Raw genomic sequence first — 17670 nt, 5'->3', positions numbered from 1 at the left:
TGTAAATCGAGGCTAAATAGCTGCCAGGTTGCAGTCAGTTTGAGTCATAATAAAATGATTCAGAAGCAGATGAAACTCAGACTGGTTTCCATCAGACCTGATTTTATTGAACAGAATCTCATGTCGGTTCTGCTACATTTATACAGATTAATAACATTCACAAACCAACATCTTAATCTTTAAATAGCTGCTTCCTGTGGTGCATAAACTCCTCCTGCTTTATGAGACAGACTTCTGAAGCCACGTTTCATCTGCAGGAGCAAATCGTCTAAAGCTCATCGTTCTTCTTCCTCCTGATTTTCTCTTCGTGTCTCTGGAAGATTTTTCCATCTTTCTGCTTCCTCCTGCTCAGTCTGATGTCTCCGCTCACTTCCTGCTCCCTCAGCTTCTGCTTCATCGGCTTTCACCACACCGCCCCCGTGTGGTCATTTCAGGTACTGCGTCTTTATTTATCGGTAAATAAAGACAGAAAACTGATTGAGCTACAAAGAAAACAATGAACTACAGATGAACAAAGAGCAGGAAGTGAACAATGAAACAGGATCTACCAAAATAAAACAGGAAGTCAAGATAAAAGACATGATTTACCTTCGTCAGCAGGTCTTCCAGCAGGTCCGGGTCGTTCAGATCCACAGAGGAACTTCTCATCACCTTCAGCTTCACTTGCTTTAAAAATGGATCTTTGTAAAAAAAAAAAAAAAAGACTAAATTAATTTTGAACAATTGAGAGCATTGTGGCTTGAAAAAGTTTATCGTGTCTGAAGAAGAAATCCTCTGAAAACAACATGGCTGCAGGTTATAAATCTGGATCAGAGCGAAGAACCAAACCTCAAACGGCTCAGAGCAAAGACACAACCGGAGAAACTAAACGGCACAAACACCAGCATGATGCACAGCGGAGAGGGCTGCTTTTTCTGGCACAACCAAAACAAACCCAACAGAACCAAACAGAACCCAACAGAACCAAAACAAACCAAAACAAAAATAACAGAACCAAAACAAATGAAACAGAACCAAAACAACCCCAAAGGAACCCAAACAGAACCCAACAGAACCAAAACAAATTAAACAGAACCCAACAGAATCAAACCCAACAGAACCGTTTCATACCTGCAGAGCAAACTGATGATTTCTTTTTGCCATCTTCCAGAATCTTTCATGTTCGCTGCGGTTCAGTTCTGCCTGGTATTATTGGGTTCTCCAGACATTCAGAAGCTAAAAGCCGAGCCGCTTCCATCCGACCACTTCCAGGACTCTCTGCACGGGCCGATCCAGACCCGTTGCCCGGTCGGCACCAGGACCTGCAGCTGCCGGTTCTCTGCCAGGTTCCTGACGCCAGCCAGGTCGGTGTGGCGCCCCCTGCAGTACCGCCGAGCCTCCATCCAGGTCATGTTTGTCCCTAAAACACAAAACTTTAAAAATCACAGAAATGAGCTTCAACATTAAACCATCAAATTTAACAAACGTGGAAAATTGCAACGTCCAATCATTTTATAGCAAATAAAATGCTGACCTTTGACTTCAAAGCAGATGGAACTTCGAGTTCGATAACAGAATCCGTCACTCCAGCGTCCGTCTCCACACACCTCAGCGCTGTTCTCTCTTCCATAGTTATTGTTTGGTTCTCCGGACGCCCAGTTCCTGAACTTCTCCTCGTCTTGTTGGTAGAAGTCGGAGTCGGACGTCATCGTACAAACCGATCCAGGGAGTCTGGAGAGGAGAGCACTTCCTGAACTCACCGACTCACACCCTGAACGCCTCAGACTTACAATTCACTCTAAGAACTGATTCACTGTTCAGTTCACTAAAGTCACAACTGAATTATTTATGGTCAAAGTGACGGTTCCAACAGGACCGGGTTCTGTTGTCTCTGTTAAAGTTTAATGTTTTCACCTCATGAAACTCATCAGCAAGAGAAATGAAGATATCTGGCAGAGCGGGACATTTAGTCAGAACTCTGCAGTAAAACCATGAAGTCTTTCTCCTGGTTTTAGTTTCTCACATCAACTCTCAGAGACGAAGACTTCTGATGATGACGAGCGAATCAACCCGAAGGCTGATGGGAGCAAAACGGATCAACGGGACCCTCAACGGTCCGACCAGCAGCTGAAACCAGGCCTGGGTGAGGGGGCAGAGACCAGGAGTCCAACCTTCATCCAACCGAACATAAGGCAGGGACCGGACCGGACCGGACCAGACCAGACCGGAGCATTCCGGACCGGACCGGAGCATTCCAGACCGGACCGGACCTGAGCATTCCGGACCGGACCGGACCGGAGCATTCCAGACCGGAGCATTCCAGACCGGACCGGAGCATTCCAGACCAGACCAGACCGGACCGGAGCATTCCGGACCGGACCAGACCGGAGAATTCCGGACCGGACCGGAGCATTCCAGACCAGACCGGACCGGAGCATTCCAGACCGGACCAGACTGGAGAATTCCGGACCGGACCGGACCGGAGAATTCCGGACCGGACCGGAGCATTCCAGACCAGACCGGACCGGAGCATTCCGGACCGGACCAGACCGGAGCATTCCGGACCGGACCGGACCAGACCAGACCGGAGCATTCCGGACCGGACCGGAGCATTCCGGACCGGACCATTCCGGACCGGACCGGAGCATTCCAGACCGGACCGGACCGGAGCATTCCAGACCGGACCGGAGCATTCCAGACCGGACCGGACCGGACCGGAGCATTCCAGACCGGACCGGACCGGAGCATTCCAGACCGGACCGGACCGGAGCATTCCAGACCGGACCGGACCGGAGCATTCCAGACCGGACCGGACCGGAGCGGAGCATTCCAGACCGGACCGGAGCATTCCAGACCGGACCGGAGCGGAGCATTCCAGACCGGACCGGACCGGAGCGGAGCATTCCAGACCGGACCGGACCGGAGCGGAGCATTCCAGACCGGACCGGACCGGAGCATTCCAGACCGGACCGGACCGGAGCATTCCAGACCGGACCGGACCGGAGCATTCCAGACCGGACCGGACCGGAGCATTCCAGACCGGACCAGTCCAGTCCGGACCGGACCAGAGAAGGCTCTCTGCCAACACCAGCTGTTCCAGTAACACTGTAGATCCCGACCCGATGAAGTCAGTAGGACGACATCATCCGCAAAAAGAGACCCTGAAACGCTATGAACAGAATCTGTGACAACAGGCAACTATGGCAGAGAGCAACTCGGAGCAACCAGTCCAACTCGGAGCAACCAGTCCAACCAGTATTCTGGAGTCCTACATTTGTTTATTTCTTGTTTCTTTTTTCCTACGCCTCTTTTCTTTCTAAAGGTGCCACCACTGGTTCTGGAGACCGGTTTGGTGGATCCAGGGCCTCTCCCAGTTCTCCCAGTTCCCTCCAGTCCAGCAGCTCGCTCAGCGCCTTCACGCTCTGGATCGATGCCAGGTCTGAAAACTTCTCTGGAGAAGCTCTGAGCTGCAGCCCAATCCTTCAGAAACTAAACAACATTTCCGTCCAGGAACAGAACTGAGCACTGCACCGACAAACATGAAGATCAATATTAACATCATTATTATTATTAGCTTTAAACCGTTTAATGGCTGCAGCTGAAACTGATGAGCTGTTAGCATCAGAAAACATCAATAAGAGATTAAAACCAGACTGCAGCGCCACTGAACGTTTCTAAAACAACCTTATGGTCAGAAATATGATCACAGAAAAACCTGCAGCAGCGACGATGGAGAGCAGAACGGCTTCCATCTTCCTCCTTCAGTCTGAGGCACATGAACAGCCAACAGGCCTGATAAAGTCCTGACCTTCATGAAAAGCTGCCGTTTCATTTGAATTTATGGGAAACATTAACTACAGCTGCAGCAGAGGCGTCGGTTCGATTCCCGGCTGCTTTGCTGCCAAACTGCTCATCAACCGACACAAAACCTGAAGCAAACATTTCACTTTACAGAAGATTTAAACTTTAATCTGGTCACAAAGTTAAAGCTCCTTCAGCTGGGAGGCCAGGCCTCAGCACAGGAAGTGACATCACGTCTGCAGATTGCACAGGAAGTGACATCACGTCTGCGGAGCGTCTTCACTGTTTGCTGTTTTCAAACTGCAGAGCCTTTGAAGTTTCCGTTCTGCATGATATCAGCTTTATGAAAATAGAAACGATTGTTGGTTTGTATGGTTTCTGCAGTTTGGTACCAGAACTTTCCTGTTTTATACTTTTATATTTATATTTTTATATTTGGATGTAACTGGGGCTGTGACTCTCAATTTCGTTCCACCTCATGTGATACGTGATGTGAATGACAATAAAGTATCTTGAATCTTAATTTGAGTTCTGATCCTTTTGTATTTATGGTAATGAGTCCAGCGACATTCGGATCATTTACTTCGCTACGTTCTGCCTGGTTTTGCAGTTTATTTGTTTTTATTTTGTTTTTTCGTTTCGGCTCCTGTTTTAACGCTGTTCCTGTAATCTCATTACTCTGATGCTTCCTGCCTCAGAAATCAAACCCGTTTGGTTTTTCACAGAAAAGATTCTCAGTTTGTTTGTGCAAAATATTTAATACTTTAAATCCAAACCTTCCTGGACTTATAACTACAGACATACTTACATAAAGATGAACTAAATGTCACTGGTCTGTCTGGTTGGCTGGTTTCTCTGAACTGGAAATATTTTCTTTTCACATCAATTTGTTACTATAAAAAGTCAGAAGCACAAATCGAAACCAAGCCGTTCGTTTCCCACTGAGTCGTTTGCATGAATGTGAAAGAAAACAGTTTTCCTCTGAAGTTTTGGAGGATCTGAATAAAACTTAATGGGAAAAACTTTGAATATCAGTGATGCAAATTTTTTCATGTTCAGAGATTTAAAACGAACTTCATGAGAATCAGAACAAACATCCAGTTCGTTTTATACCAAAACGTTTCCAATCCCTGCAGCTTTCTGACGGGTTACTTTATCTTTTCTTTTTGCTTTTCAAACCTGGAGTTGGAGCAAAAATTGAACTAGTTTGTTTTTACATTTGATGTTAATATTGTGGCGTCGCTGCAGAGGATTGATCAGTAAAATAATGGCATCAAAACAGCGACTAACACGTTCATCTGATCCAGAGAAACGCTTCATGATTACATGAATGTTATTAACAGTTTTACTGGATAAAAGGAAAACGTCACAGACATAAAAGAGAATAAAATTAAAATAGAAATGAGTTAAAAACCATCTGGAATCATAAAAACATTTGATGTGAAAGAAGGAAAACAGACTCTAAACGTTCCGAACGAAAACCGGAGATTCAGCACAAAACTGGAAAAATAAAAACTGAAATGATTTCAGAATCAACTCAGGTTTACTGGAAGCCTTTTAAAAACATTTAAATTATTTTTAATGTTTTTAAAATCATTAATGCCTCAACCAATCAGAGCAAATACAAAGATTCACCTGGAGGTCAGAGGTCACTCCAACAGGTGAGCTGGTTATCAGAGGATGATATTAATCCTGAACTTCCCCTTTTATGTTATGTATGTTGTGTCTAAATATCCGTTGGCATGGCAACGCATTACTTTGCATACAGTTGTTGACATTTCCAACTAATTTTATCTGGTAAAATAAAATCAGCTGCAGACGAAGTGAAGAGCAGAAGATGGAGAGAATCATCTGGATCCTGGTGGCTTTTGGTGAGGGAAGATTATTATGTTTAATATTTACTGATGATTTCCAGGTCTTAATATTTTTATTCCCAGGTCTTAATATTTCCCTGTATTTTAACAGATAGTTATGAATTATGCCCTGCAGGCCTGAGCTCGACCTCCAGGCCTCCTGAGCTTAAATACGTTTTTGTGGATGAGCTGAAGAACTGGACTGAAGCTCAGAGTTTCTGCAGACAGACGTACATAGACCTGGCAACCCTGGAGAGCCAGCAGGATGTGGAGGCTCTGAATGACATGGCAACGTCTGTGAGGAAAACCTCTGAGGTATCTGATCCTCTCAGGATGAGGGATGATCAGTCAGTCAAATGTTCGTCTGTCGACTCCATCCAGGAGGTTTCATCACGTTGGTTCACTCTGATGAAATTTATTTTAATCTGTCAGTTTTCTGGTCCCTCTGGTTCTGACCAACCAGCTCAGTTTCATCCTGTTAATCTGCTTCATAAATCTTTGGATTTATTCTGATCTGGACCTGATCCTCCATCCTGATCATCTGCTGCTGATTCAGTTCAGATTAACAGCAAAGTGTGGAATATCTATCAGTCATTTATTATTTCATTTATTACCATAAAAACCTGGTTCATGTTGCACCAGGTTCCCACTGGTACCTGCTGGCCTTTCACTCCCACTTAGCCTCATTTAAAATGCTTTTAACATTTTCTTTGTTGATCCCAGAATTTGGAAAATAATTTTTATTATCTATGCATGATTGGACAAGCATAACCCTGCCAAACTTCCTCCTAGCATCACGTTACAGTGACCTTTGACCCGAGTGTCTGACTGACCAGAGAAACGGTCGGGACGAAACAAGACGCTTTCACTAAACCAGTTTCCTCTGTTCTGCTTTTAGACATCCTGTCAGCTGGCTGCACCCAATTACCCCCCCCCCCCACACACACATGTTTGTTTTGCTATCTTTGTGGGGACTTTCCATTGACTTGCATTCATTTCCACAGCCTAAACCTGACCTTTACCCTTTTCCTAACCCTAACCAACCAAAACTCAATTCATACCTTAGCCCTAACTCTGACCCCTGACCCAAAAACAGGGTTTCCCCTCGTGGGGACCAGGCTCCGGTCCCCACAAGGAGCAATTGGTCCCCACAACGTAGTATATGTCAGGAAAATCGTCCTCACAAGGTATTACAAACAAACGCACACATATACACAGACAGACAGACAGACACCAAGCCAAATGCTGAATGTGACAGAGCTGCTAACGAATCACTGCCTCATTATTAACATGCAGACGGTCGTTTGACCCAACAGGTAAATGAAAGTTGGATCTAATAATTTTATTTCTGTTTAAAAATAATAAATTTTATTTGTATAGCACATTTCAGCAGCAAGGCATTTCAAGGTGCTTTACATAATTAAAGAAAAAATAAAAACAGCATGTAGCAATGAATAAACAGTAAGAGATTTTGAAAAAAAAAGAAAGAAAGACAAAGAAATGAAAGTTTGTTACGACTCTACAAAAGAAGAACAAACAGCAGCAATGAAAACTTTTTCACTTTGGTCCGAAAATACTGAAAATGTAATTATATGTTCAATTACTTATGGAAAGATTATCCTGACCTCATGCTGATGACCTTTGACCTCCACCGAGCAGGACCAGGAGCTGCTGTGAATGCAGCACCTGGTCTGGACTGAAGAGAAAATAATAAATCTGTTTATGACCAAACGCACAGAAACTGTAATGACAAAGAAAGGGACAGAGGTGGCGCCACTAACAAAAAATATACAGGGTGGAGAGAAGACATATTTAGCTCTAAGCTAAATATTTAGCTTAGAGCTAAATATTTAGCTCTAAGCTAAATATTTAGCTCTAAGCTAAGTATTCAACAGCTATTAAGGTAATATGCAAATGTAAATTTAAAAAACAGCATGTGCTGCTGATAACGTACATCGAGATGTCCTGAAAACGTGTTTCGCCCAGCTGGCCTGGATCGGGCTGTACGGTGACGGGAACAGCTGGAGGTGGTCCGTGTCAGACTCTGACTTCTACCAACATGAAGAGAAGGAGTTCAGCAACTGGCAGGCTGGAAAACCCAACAACGACGGCGGACAAGAGAACTGTGGAGAGATGAACGCTGATGGGTCCTGGAACGACGCGTCCTGCTCTAAAAGCCAAAATACAATCTGCCTTCAGGTCAACGGTAAGAAGTTCAACCATCAGAACCAGAGGAAAAACTCTGCAGCTGAATGTTGGAGTTTAACCTCGGCTTTAACTCAATCAGAAGATGTTCAATGATTTCTTATTTTGGTGAATGAAATCCATCAACATGTTGATCCTCCTTCAGTCATTGTAACATGATGTTCCCATCACTGCCATCAGTAAAGGTGGGAAAATGTCGTTTGACTGGAATCCAGACTTTAACTGAACTTTCTGCAGGATCAAATGTCACATTTGTTCACCTGGACACCAACCTGAACTGGAGCGAAGCTCAGAGCTACTGCAGGAAACATCACACAGACCTGGCCAGAGTGAGGAACCCGGCAGAGAACCGGCAGGCCAGCAGCGTCATCCCCAGAGAAAACGTCTGGATCGGTTTGTTCAGAGACTCCTGGAAGTGGGTGGAGGCCAAGAACTTCTCATTTAGGTTCTGGAACGAAGGAAATAATGAACCCGGTAACAACGGGACAGAGGAATGTGCAGCCGCTCACTTTGGGAGGTCTGGCCAATGGGAGGCCTGGTCCTGTGACCAACACAAAGCCTTCGTTTGCTACAGCGGTAAGCAAAACTTTGACCTTTGACCTTTAACCGCTGCAGGTGAAGCTGCTCCTGATTGGACTGAACCAATAAAGCATTTCATCAACTTCCTGAAATAATTATCCAAGCCAGTTTAACAAAAATGACTTTGATCATTTCTTGTTAAGGTCGTTATTTTAGAAAATATGATGATGATGAACTGATGGCCATGGACAGACAGAGTGCATGTAGGAAAACAAAGGAAGTTTTACTTTTATGGAAATGACGTTTGACTAGATGTCCTTGTTTTACAAAATGATTGGAAACGACTTGAAATATACATTATAATGAGGTGAATTAAACCGTGTGCATTATTTTATTCCTGCAGTTGATACTGCAGTAATTATGATGAAACTCCTCTGACGTTCACAGAATGAAAAAGTAAAGAAACACTGACCACAAAAACTGCTCATGTTTTTAACCCTGTGTGTAACTGCAGAGCTGTGTGGAAACGCCTCACATCCTGGACGAAAATACTTTGTTGTTGGTGAGCTGAAGAGCTGGACTGAAGCTCAGAGTCACTGCAGAGAACATTACGGGAACCTGGCAGTGATGGAGAACATGGAGGATGTGGGAAGTCTGAACAACATGGCAGCATCTCTGGGATTCACATCCGTATGTTCACTTTTACTCTCCTCACTGAACAGCAGTCTGAGCTGCAGACCGGCCTCTGGTTCGATCTGCTCACAGGCTGGAAACTTCATGGATACATCGTCACATCTGAACGATGTAGAGAAAAACAAAGCTGTAACATTCTCATTAGTTCAATTTGTAATTAATTCACCCAGAGTTGTCAGAGCTGAGCTGTAACTCTGAACTCTGCTGTTGTTTGCAGACAGCCTGGATTGGGTTGTACGATGACGTGAACAGCTGGAGGTGGTCCGTTTCTGAATCTGACTTGGACCAAAAGCAGGAGAACGATTTCACAAACTGGTACCGTGGTGAGCCAAACAACCATGCAGGAGGAGAAAGTTGTGTAGAAATGTTTGCTGATGGGTTCTGGAGCGATGTAACTTGTTCCAGTTTGCAAGGTTCCATCTGCTCAGAGGTCAGAGGTAAGGGATGTTTAAATCAGTCTTTCCAAACCCTGTTCCTCACGGTACACTGACCTGCATGTTTCAGATGTTCCCTTGCTTCAACACACCCCATCCGTCCGTCCATTTCCTCTTATCTAGAGTCGGGTCGCAGGTTCAGCAGCCTAAGGTGGGAGGTCCAGACTTCCCTTCCCCCAGCCACTTGTTCCAGCTCCTCCAGGGGATCCCAAGGCGTTCCCAGGCCAGCCGAGAAACATCGTCCCTCCGGCGTACCCTGGGTCTTCCCCTGACTTTGGGGAAGACACAGGCCAGAAAGGCTCGATAGGACTCCTTCTTCAGCCTGACAGCATCCCTCACCGAACGTGTCCACCAACAGGTTCGAGGGTTGCCGCCATGGCAGGCACCGACGACCTCATGGCCGCAGCTCCGATAAGCCGCCTCAACAATGGAGGCGTAGAAACATGGTCCACTCGGACTCGATGTCCCCCACCGCCCCCAGAACGAATTCAAAGCTCTCCCAGATGGGGGAGTTAAGGCTCTGTTTCACAGGAGACTCTGTTCCTCCCAACCACGTCCCCCCAGGTCTCACATAAGGGAGTCCCCAGGACTCTCCAGGACCCGTTAGGGACTCCAAAAGGGTCATCTGAACTGTTTGGCACATAAGCACAAACAGTCAGAACCCGTCCTCCCATTCGTAGGCGGAGGGAGGCTAATCCTACCGTTCACCAGGGTAAACCCCTCAAACATGCAGGGCGGAGTGCCTGGAGGACCAGGGTTGGGAAACACTGGTTTAAACATTGGTTGCTGTTGACCTCTGCTGCTGGTTTGCTTAAGAAAGTTCTTGTTTCAGGCTCAGAAGTTACGTTTGCCTTCATTAACGCCAACATGAACTGGACTCAGGCTCAGAGCTACTGCAGAAACCATTACACAGACCTGGCCAGAGTCAGAAACATGGCAGACATCCAGGAGATTCAGACGCTGATACCATCAGGACAAAGGGTTTGGATTGGTTTCCACAGAGCTGTCTGGATGTGGGCAGATGGAAGCAGGTTCTCGTTTAGCTACTGGAGATCCAGTGAACCTAATGGACCTGGTGAGAACTGCACTTCAGCAGACCTGGGAGACTCTGGACAGTGGGAGGACTGGGACTGTGATGTACAGAGGCCATTCATTTGCCACAATGGTAAGCCACCATTAAGCCTGTAGTCTGCTCTGTTGATGATGGATTGCATTCTCTATAGAAAGTGATGTTATTAACGGAACGCGTTACTGACGTCGGACCTCTTTTTTCAGTAAAGAGTAATCTAACACGATGCCATTTCAAATCCAGGATCAGATTAAAGTAACTTATCCAAATCAATTTGCGTTACTATTTTCTTTTGTAATTAAATATTATTTCCTCTGCGCGTCTTGGGGAGCGACCGCCGTTTCTATGCGACAGACACAAACAATGGAGAGAAATGCGCTTTTTGCTGGAGGAACAGGAACTATTTTGACTTTCAGGTCCGATTATTATGAGCAGCTTTGGGCTTGTTTTCTTCTGAAGTCGCTTGCAGATTTAACGAGTTGCGGTTTTTGGGCTTGGAAATAAAGAGACATAAACCCCAGAATTTGTCTGACATCCAGTTAATTTTAGTCCATCATTTCCTGGATGATCCGTTAAAGTCAAGTTCAAATATATATATGAAGTCATATTTATAGTTTTCCAGATTACAGTGGAACACAAAAACACTCAAAAATTACCAAAGGATTTTTTTTGTACTGTTGTAGCCATTAAACCTTATAAGTGGAGACATATTGTTGATGTTACCATTATAAAATAACTTATAGTTAAGTTTTGGCAAAGATCAATGTAATTTTCACAGGTGGTGGAGCGTTGTTTGTTTGTTTGTTTGTTTGTTTGTCGTCGTCAGCAGCTGCTGAAAGTAACTAAAAAAGTTACTTTTAATGTAACTTAGTTACTTTCCAAATAAAATAATCAGTAATATAACTAAGTTACTTTTTCAAAGTAACTATGTCTATAACCCTGTTTCCCAGTTCTGGTCATCAGGGCCCTAATGCCCTCCATGTATCTCCTGACTGAAATATGCAGCCATTTTCAGGCTCCTGCAGCACCAGACGGCCTGCAGTCGTTTGAACCAGGTGACCTGGAACAGAGGCGGATCTAAAACATGCAGGCAGTGGGAACTGAAGACCGTCTAACAACACAGATCTCATTTTTAACTCGAGTCAGGAAGAGCAAAGATCGTCCGTAAGACATTTCACAGTTCAGGTGCAGAGATTCAGTCAAGTCCTCTGAATCAGTCAGAGCAGAATGATGGAAATGCGTCTCTCTGTTGTTGTGACGTTTGTTCAGGACTTCTCTCCAACTCATCAAACCAGTCACTCACTGCTTCCACTTCCAACATTAACAGTTAATGTTTCCATTTTCAGTTGTCTCCAAAGAGAGCTGACAAGTAAACCTCAGCCTTGAGTTTACATGTATTTCATCACTGACTCCATATGAATACCTTCATGCATAAAAATTAATCATTTAATCCAGAGCAGAAGTTTCCCGGCTCAACCTTTGCTTCAGTTAAAATAATTCAGATGTATGTTTGTCATTGCAGTGGTTTGTGGGAACTCAACACTTCCTACCCGTGAATATATAATCGTTGATGAGCTGAAGACGTGGACAGAAGCTCAGAGATACTGCAGAGAAAATCACCAAGACCTGGCAACCGTCACCAACATGGAGGATGTGAGGATGCTGAACGACCTGGCAACATCTGCAGGAAGAACCAGTGTACGTCTTCCTTTCATGTGATGGAGGTTTCCGATTGGTTTATTTAAGGTGGGAGGGGCTAACTGCTCACAGGAACTCAACCAGAAGCAGGAAATCAGACACATAAGCTAGAAAATGACAGCAGAGTCACATTGAGGCTTCTGGCAGAAACAAGAGCTCAAAGCAAAACGGCACCAATAAAAACACACTAAATGTCTGGAGGAGGAATTTACTGTGTCCTCTGAATGTTTCCAGCGGGCCTGGATCGGACTGCATGAAGACGTGAACAGCTGGAGGTGGTCCATGCCAGACCAGTATCAGAACCAGTTCAGGAACTGGGCAGCTGGAGAACCCAACAATAGGTTTGGCAGAGAAAGCTGTGGTGCATTTAGTGCTGATGGGTCCTGGTACGATGCGTCCTGCTCTCAGACCTTAGGCACAGTTTGCTTCAGTGTCAGCGGTAAGGATTCATCAGGTACACAGACTCTCCTGTTTTCCTCAGCGATTCAAAAAGGTTTTATTGTTCGACTTCTTTGGTCCGTTTTCAGGAACAAATCCTACGTTTTACTACAGCAGCACCAAACAGAGCTGGACTGAAGCTCAGAGCTTCTGCAGACAACATTACACAGACCTGGCCAGCGTGAGACATCTGGCCGACAACGAGGCCGTCCAGGGTTTGGTCCAGAGAGCGGCCTGGATGGGTCTGTACCGAGACTCCTGGAAGTGGGCGGATGGAGGGAACTCCTCGTTCAGGAACTGGAACCGAGACGAACCCAGTAACAACGGGAAGGAGGAATGTGCTGCTGCTAACTTTGGGAACGCCGGGAAATGGGAGGACTGGAGCTGCGGCGAGAAGAAAGCCTTCGTTTGTTACGCTGGTGAGGAATCCTTCACTCTTCAGTCAACTTCACAGCCAATAAGTGATCCTGGTTCCAGGCTGAAACGTTGCAGCAGCTACATGATAACTTGATCAGTTCCTCGGTAGTTTAGTAGACTTTTACCAAAAACTTGTTTTCTCTGGAGTAATTTCTAGGATGGATACTTTTTACTTTTACTTTAGCAAAACTATGTTGCACATCAATCTTCCTTTGGTCTGATAACGTCTCATCACTGCAACATAATATTACAATAAATGATAAATCATAAGTCTTTTTTCTCTAAAAGCGGTCCAGTCAAAGCATCTGGTGAAACTGCAGCTGGCGTTTCCATCGTCTGTGACTGAGGATGACTCTGCCATGATGGAGGAACTTCTCATCAAGGTCATCATCTCTTATTTGATCACATCACAAACATTTCCTGCTGAGGCCGCTTGTTGAATCTGAGAGGAAACGATAAGAATAAATAAAAATGCTTTGATATTCAGGACGTATTTGTGTTTCAGCTGAAACAGAAGCTGAAGGACGATGGAGTGAAAGGAAACGTCAAAGTGAGCTGGAGGAAACGACCAGACGGGAAAATCCTCCACAAACCAGAGAAGAAGAAAGATGAACTTTAAATACTGGATCATTTCATTATGGTGGTTTAAAGTTAATGTGTTATATTTAGTCTTTAAAGGGTGATTGGTTGTTTTATGATATTTGGGGTTTTACATGCGGAGAAGTGGATCCTGAGGAAATAAAGAAAATCAGCTTTACACTGAAACAGGAAACAGATGGAAACACGAGTTTGTTCCTTAAGATTTTCTCCTTTTTTCACTTCAGATTAAATAATTTTTAAATACAGAAATAAAAATGAAATTATTCAGACTTGATAGTTTGTTGGGAAACAGGAAACAAACCACAGACGTCCATCACAGCAGTTTGAAATAAAACAACTTTCTGATCATTTCTGGTGAAGAGCTGAACCCAACTTCACCAAAGGTCACGACCTCTGAACCCTGAAGGAAACAACAAAGTCCTGGAGGAATAAATATGCTGCTGGATAAAACGTGGTTCATTCCAGAGCAGAAAAACTGATTTAAGATGCTTTTCAGGAGTTTGTTTACATGTAAACAATGTTTTTCTTATTATTCTGGACTCAAAATGTGTAAAACTACTTTAACTGCATCTTATTCACGATCTTCCAACGGGGCCAGAACTGCTTCTGACTGCAGTCTGGATTAATGTAGAGATCATTGGTCATTTGGCAATGGCTGATCAGAGCGATCGATTATTGATAAGAAGCTGTTTAATGTTCCAATCAGGTTTTGTGACTGAGGCCTGGAGATCATCCCTCAGGTCAGCCGGACGTCCAGCAGTAGAATAAGTGACTTCCTGTTGAAAGGGGGCGGGGCTACGTGATGTCACCGGCTAACCGTGTGAATGTGTTGGTGCTGCTCTGGGTGATGCAGCAGGTTGGTGTGGAAGTTCTTCCATCTTCATGTTTTTGACTTCGAGGCATGGCCACGCCCACCTGCTGTGATGCAGCTAAAAGCTTTTGATAACTTTGATGCATCAGATTAAAAACAGATTTTTAGAAATATTTCATATTAATTCTAGAAAATGTGAATTGAACACATGGATGGAGTCGAGCATTAGCTGAGGCTCCACATCCCACCTGCAGTGAGGGAGGAACCGATTTGTCAGGGAAATGAAAGCGCCTGTGATTCATGACCTTCACTATGTAAATAAAAATGTTTTGAATTTGAAAATTATCAGGTGTGCTGAATATATGTGCTTCCTCGGCAGATTTTCCTACAGTAGCGTGTCTAGATAGCTGTCTGTCGGTGCTACTTTTAAAATAATTATCATCTTTACATACCAAAGACCTTAGCAGTTAATGTTAAATACTGATTTCTGATTATCATATTTAAGTGACAGGATTTAAGTTGTGCTTAGCAATGATACGTAGCATTTGAAAAAATATGAGAATGACAAAACTCTTAGAAAAGCACCTGAATCCCCGTTTAAAATCACCAGCTTGTATAAAAGCACTAAAATCCTTCATGAAAACAGCGTGAAGGTTTTAATATGTAAAGCTAAATAGTTTTACCAGAGTTAGCTACACCAGAGTCCTTCATTTGAATATAGCTATAAAATATAGTAATGAATGTTGACTTTTAACTCAAAGTCCTCAAGTGACAGCTACCTTCATCCTGTAGTCATGTGACTACTGAGGGATTCTGGGTAATTAAGAGAATTGAAATTGCCTTTCCATTAACTAAAAGGCAATTTATTTCACCTATTTATATTCAGCAGAAAATAAAAGCCATATCAGAATATTTCACACACTACACAAATATCAGTCAGAATGTGACGGGAGCCTGTGAGGGAAGACAGATCCTGTAAGAACCACAGTAGGGATCATTTTCATGGATCACAGAAACTGCGTTTAAGTGTGACACTAAAAATCCAAGGACTTAGCTACCAACAGCTAAAAACTTTCTGCCATATTTTCAGGATCTCTTTCCTGGTTTTTAACTGCTATTTGTCCACACAGTCCTTTGGTAAGCTAACTGTAGCGTCACGCTTTCAGCTCCCGTCACAGCAAATCAAAGGTTATTTACATGCAGTACCTCGCAGACCACAAGGGGGCGCCTGCAGACCGCCAGTGGTCGACAAAGATTGTTCTAATAGATTGTGAGCGGAGATGAGGTCAGAGGTCAGATTCTGAGGTAAACCCTCAGAGGAAAGGAAACGGATTGAAATGTTCTGATGTCTCTCTGGACTCCCCACAGCGAACCTACAACGCCGGCCAGTGGAAGCAACTTCCTGTTCATACACTGGAAGTCTGGAAAACCTGACAAAAGCACCGCCACCAGAGTCTGTGCAGTGGCTCATTCCGAACAGTCAGGAAGCTGGGAGGACGAGTACTGCAACCATGGGCGTAGGTTTGGGTAGGGACGGTAGGGACATGTCCCGACCAATATTCACGGGATATGAAAAAGTCCCGACCAATTTTTGCCATATTGGCTCAAAGAACGTGGATCTACGATCTTTGATTAGCAGCAACAGGCGGTGCGCGGAACGGAAGCTTCTTAGTTTGACATTTATTATGAGCCTCCGAGACCGTGTCGGAACGGTGCTGTCGGGGGGATGGGGGGGGGGAGTCAGTTGAATCGTCGGACGTTCTTTGATTAGCTGCAAAAGGCGGCGGCTAGCTGGGCACACGCGTCTCCTTCTGAGTCTCCGAGACCATGTCGCCACCAAAAAAGAAACGGACAGACATTAGAAGTTATTTCGCTACGTCGGCTGTAAGTACAGTGAGTGGACCCATAAGTTAGATATCTATCACGCAACGCATTTGTTGTAAAGTCCGGTGTTTAGTAAGGTCAGCACTGAATGTGAGGTAGAATAGGTCTGTTAATTATGTAATATTTTTTCTTTTTTATTTTATTATTGATTTCTTCTTATCTGCAATTGTGTTTGCTGTATCCAGAGGATATTTCTTTTGATCTTACTTGTAACGTTTGCTGAATTTTGTAAAGGAAAAAGTAAAGTGTTCTTGAACTGATCTGCTGAGTATGACTGTATCTGGTTGATTCTGGAGAATAGGGACAAAATGGGTTTTAATTTTCCCATATTTTTTTAAAATTATTTCTCAACCTTATGTATGCAAATATGACAAATAATGTTTAGAAAATATGAAGATGCTAAGGTACAGGCTCCCAGTTGCGAATTTTTAAAAAAAATTACATTTTTAATCGACCTGACCCAGAACTTTGTCATCACCATCTGACAAAAATAAATCTAAAATGATTTTTAAAATACCCCATTAGTGATATTTTTACTCAATTTACAGACAAATGCTTCTCAAGAAATAAAATAAATATTATTTAAAACAAAAAACAAGAAAAAGTCCATCTGATGGAGTTGACAGTGCATGACGGAGTTGACACAGAACTGAAGGTGGTGACAAACTAGTGAGTAAAATGAAAAACTTGGTACATGTGAAGTAATACAATTCATGTAAAATACATTAAAATGAATTAGTTGCACATTTAAGTGAGATTTGATAACAATTTCACTGAAAGAGTCAGAAAAACTCTGACGGAGTTGACATCTGACGGAGTTGACGAAATGCCAAACTACCTCAATTTATATGATGTTATTCTGAAGGAGGCCATATTGTAGCTCATCAGGTCCATGAAATCTTTACATTAAACCAAAATTAAGCTTTTATTTCGCAAAATTTCATCAAAGTTTTGTAAATTGTCAGTTATGGAGTTGACACATCATGGTTGTGACAAACAACTTAGGAATAAAACAGAAGAAAAAACTAAAGAATAACTTAAGCTAACCGGAGCTAACTAGCCTCTTAGCAAAGGAAGAGAAAAGACAACGTCATGGGGTCCTCAGAAGTTCTGGTGCCCCCCAATAATGCCTGATTTTTTTACATTCTTTTCATTTCTGACGGTGTTGACAAAAACTAAGGACAAATTTCAACGGAGTTGGAAAATATCTAAAAATTATTTTTAATTCAATTTATCGATACTTTTATAATTATTTATATGACTACTTAT

At 43.6% G+C, this 17670-nt stretch overlaps 2 protein-coding genes and 1 pseudogene across 2 annotated transcripts; 2 read left to right on the top strand and 1 right to left on the bottom strand.

Annotated features, from left to right (window-relative positions):
* Positions 1 to 83: 83 nt before the first annotated feature.
* LOC106907999 (uncharacterized) lies at positions 84 to 1787 on the bottom strand (annotated as a pseudogene).
* Positions 1788 to 5617: 3830 nt separating this feature from the next.
* Positions 5618 to 12272, top strand: LOC148152611 (C-type mannose receptor 2-like). The gene is made up of 10 exons (XM_088003561.1): positions 5618 to 5651; positions 5770 to 5948; positions 6426 to 6431; positions 7620 to 7839; positions 8076 to 8414; positions 8872 to 9047; positions 9268 to 9487; positions 9708 to 9919; positions 10301 to 10649; positions 12076 to 12272. The coding sequence occupies exons 1-10, from the start codon at positions 5618 to 5620 to the stop codon at positions 12270 to 12272; spliced, it is 1932 nt and encodes a 643-aa protein (XP_087859687.1).
* Positions 12273 to 12300: 28 nt separating this feature from the next.
* Positions 12301 to 14862, top strand: LOC106912260 (CD209 antigen-like). The gene is made up of 4 exons (XM_014979071.2): positions 12301 to 12690; positions 12779 to 13108; positions 13395 to 13489; positions 13612 to 14862. Exons 1-4 carry the CDS (start codon positions 12534 to 12536, stop codon positions 13723 to 13725), a joined length of 696 nt encoding a protein of 231 aa, XP_014834557.2. The 5' UTR covers positions 12301 to 12533; the 3' UTR covers positions 13726 to 14862.
* Positions 14863 to 17670: the final 2808 nt, after the last annotated feature.

This window comes from Poecilia mexicana, unplaced genomic scaffold, assembly GCF_051168715.1.
Source record: "Poecilia mexicana isolate PSO_F unplaced genomic scaffold, ASM5116871v1 scaffold_23, whole genome shotgun sequence".
Lineage (NCBI taxonomy): Eukaryota > Metazoa > Chordata > Actinopteri > Cyprinodontiformes > Poeciliidae > Poecilia > Poecilia mexicana.
Note: the sequence above shows the minus strand (reverse complement) of the source record. Positions and strands in the feature narration are given on the sequence as shown.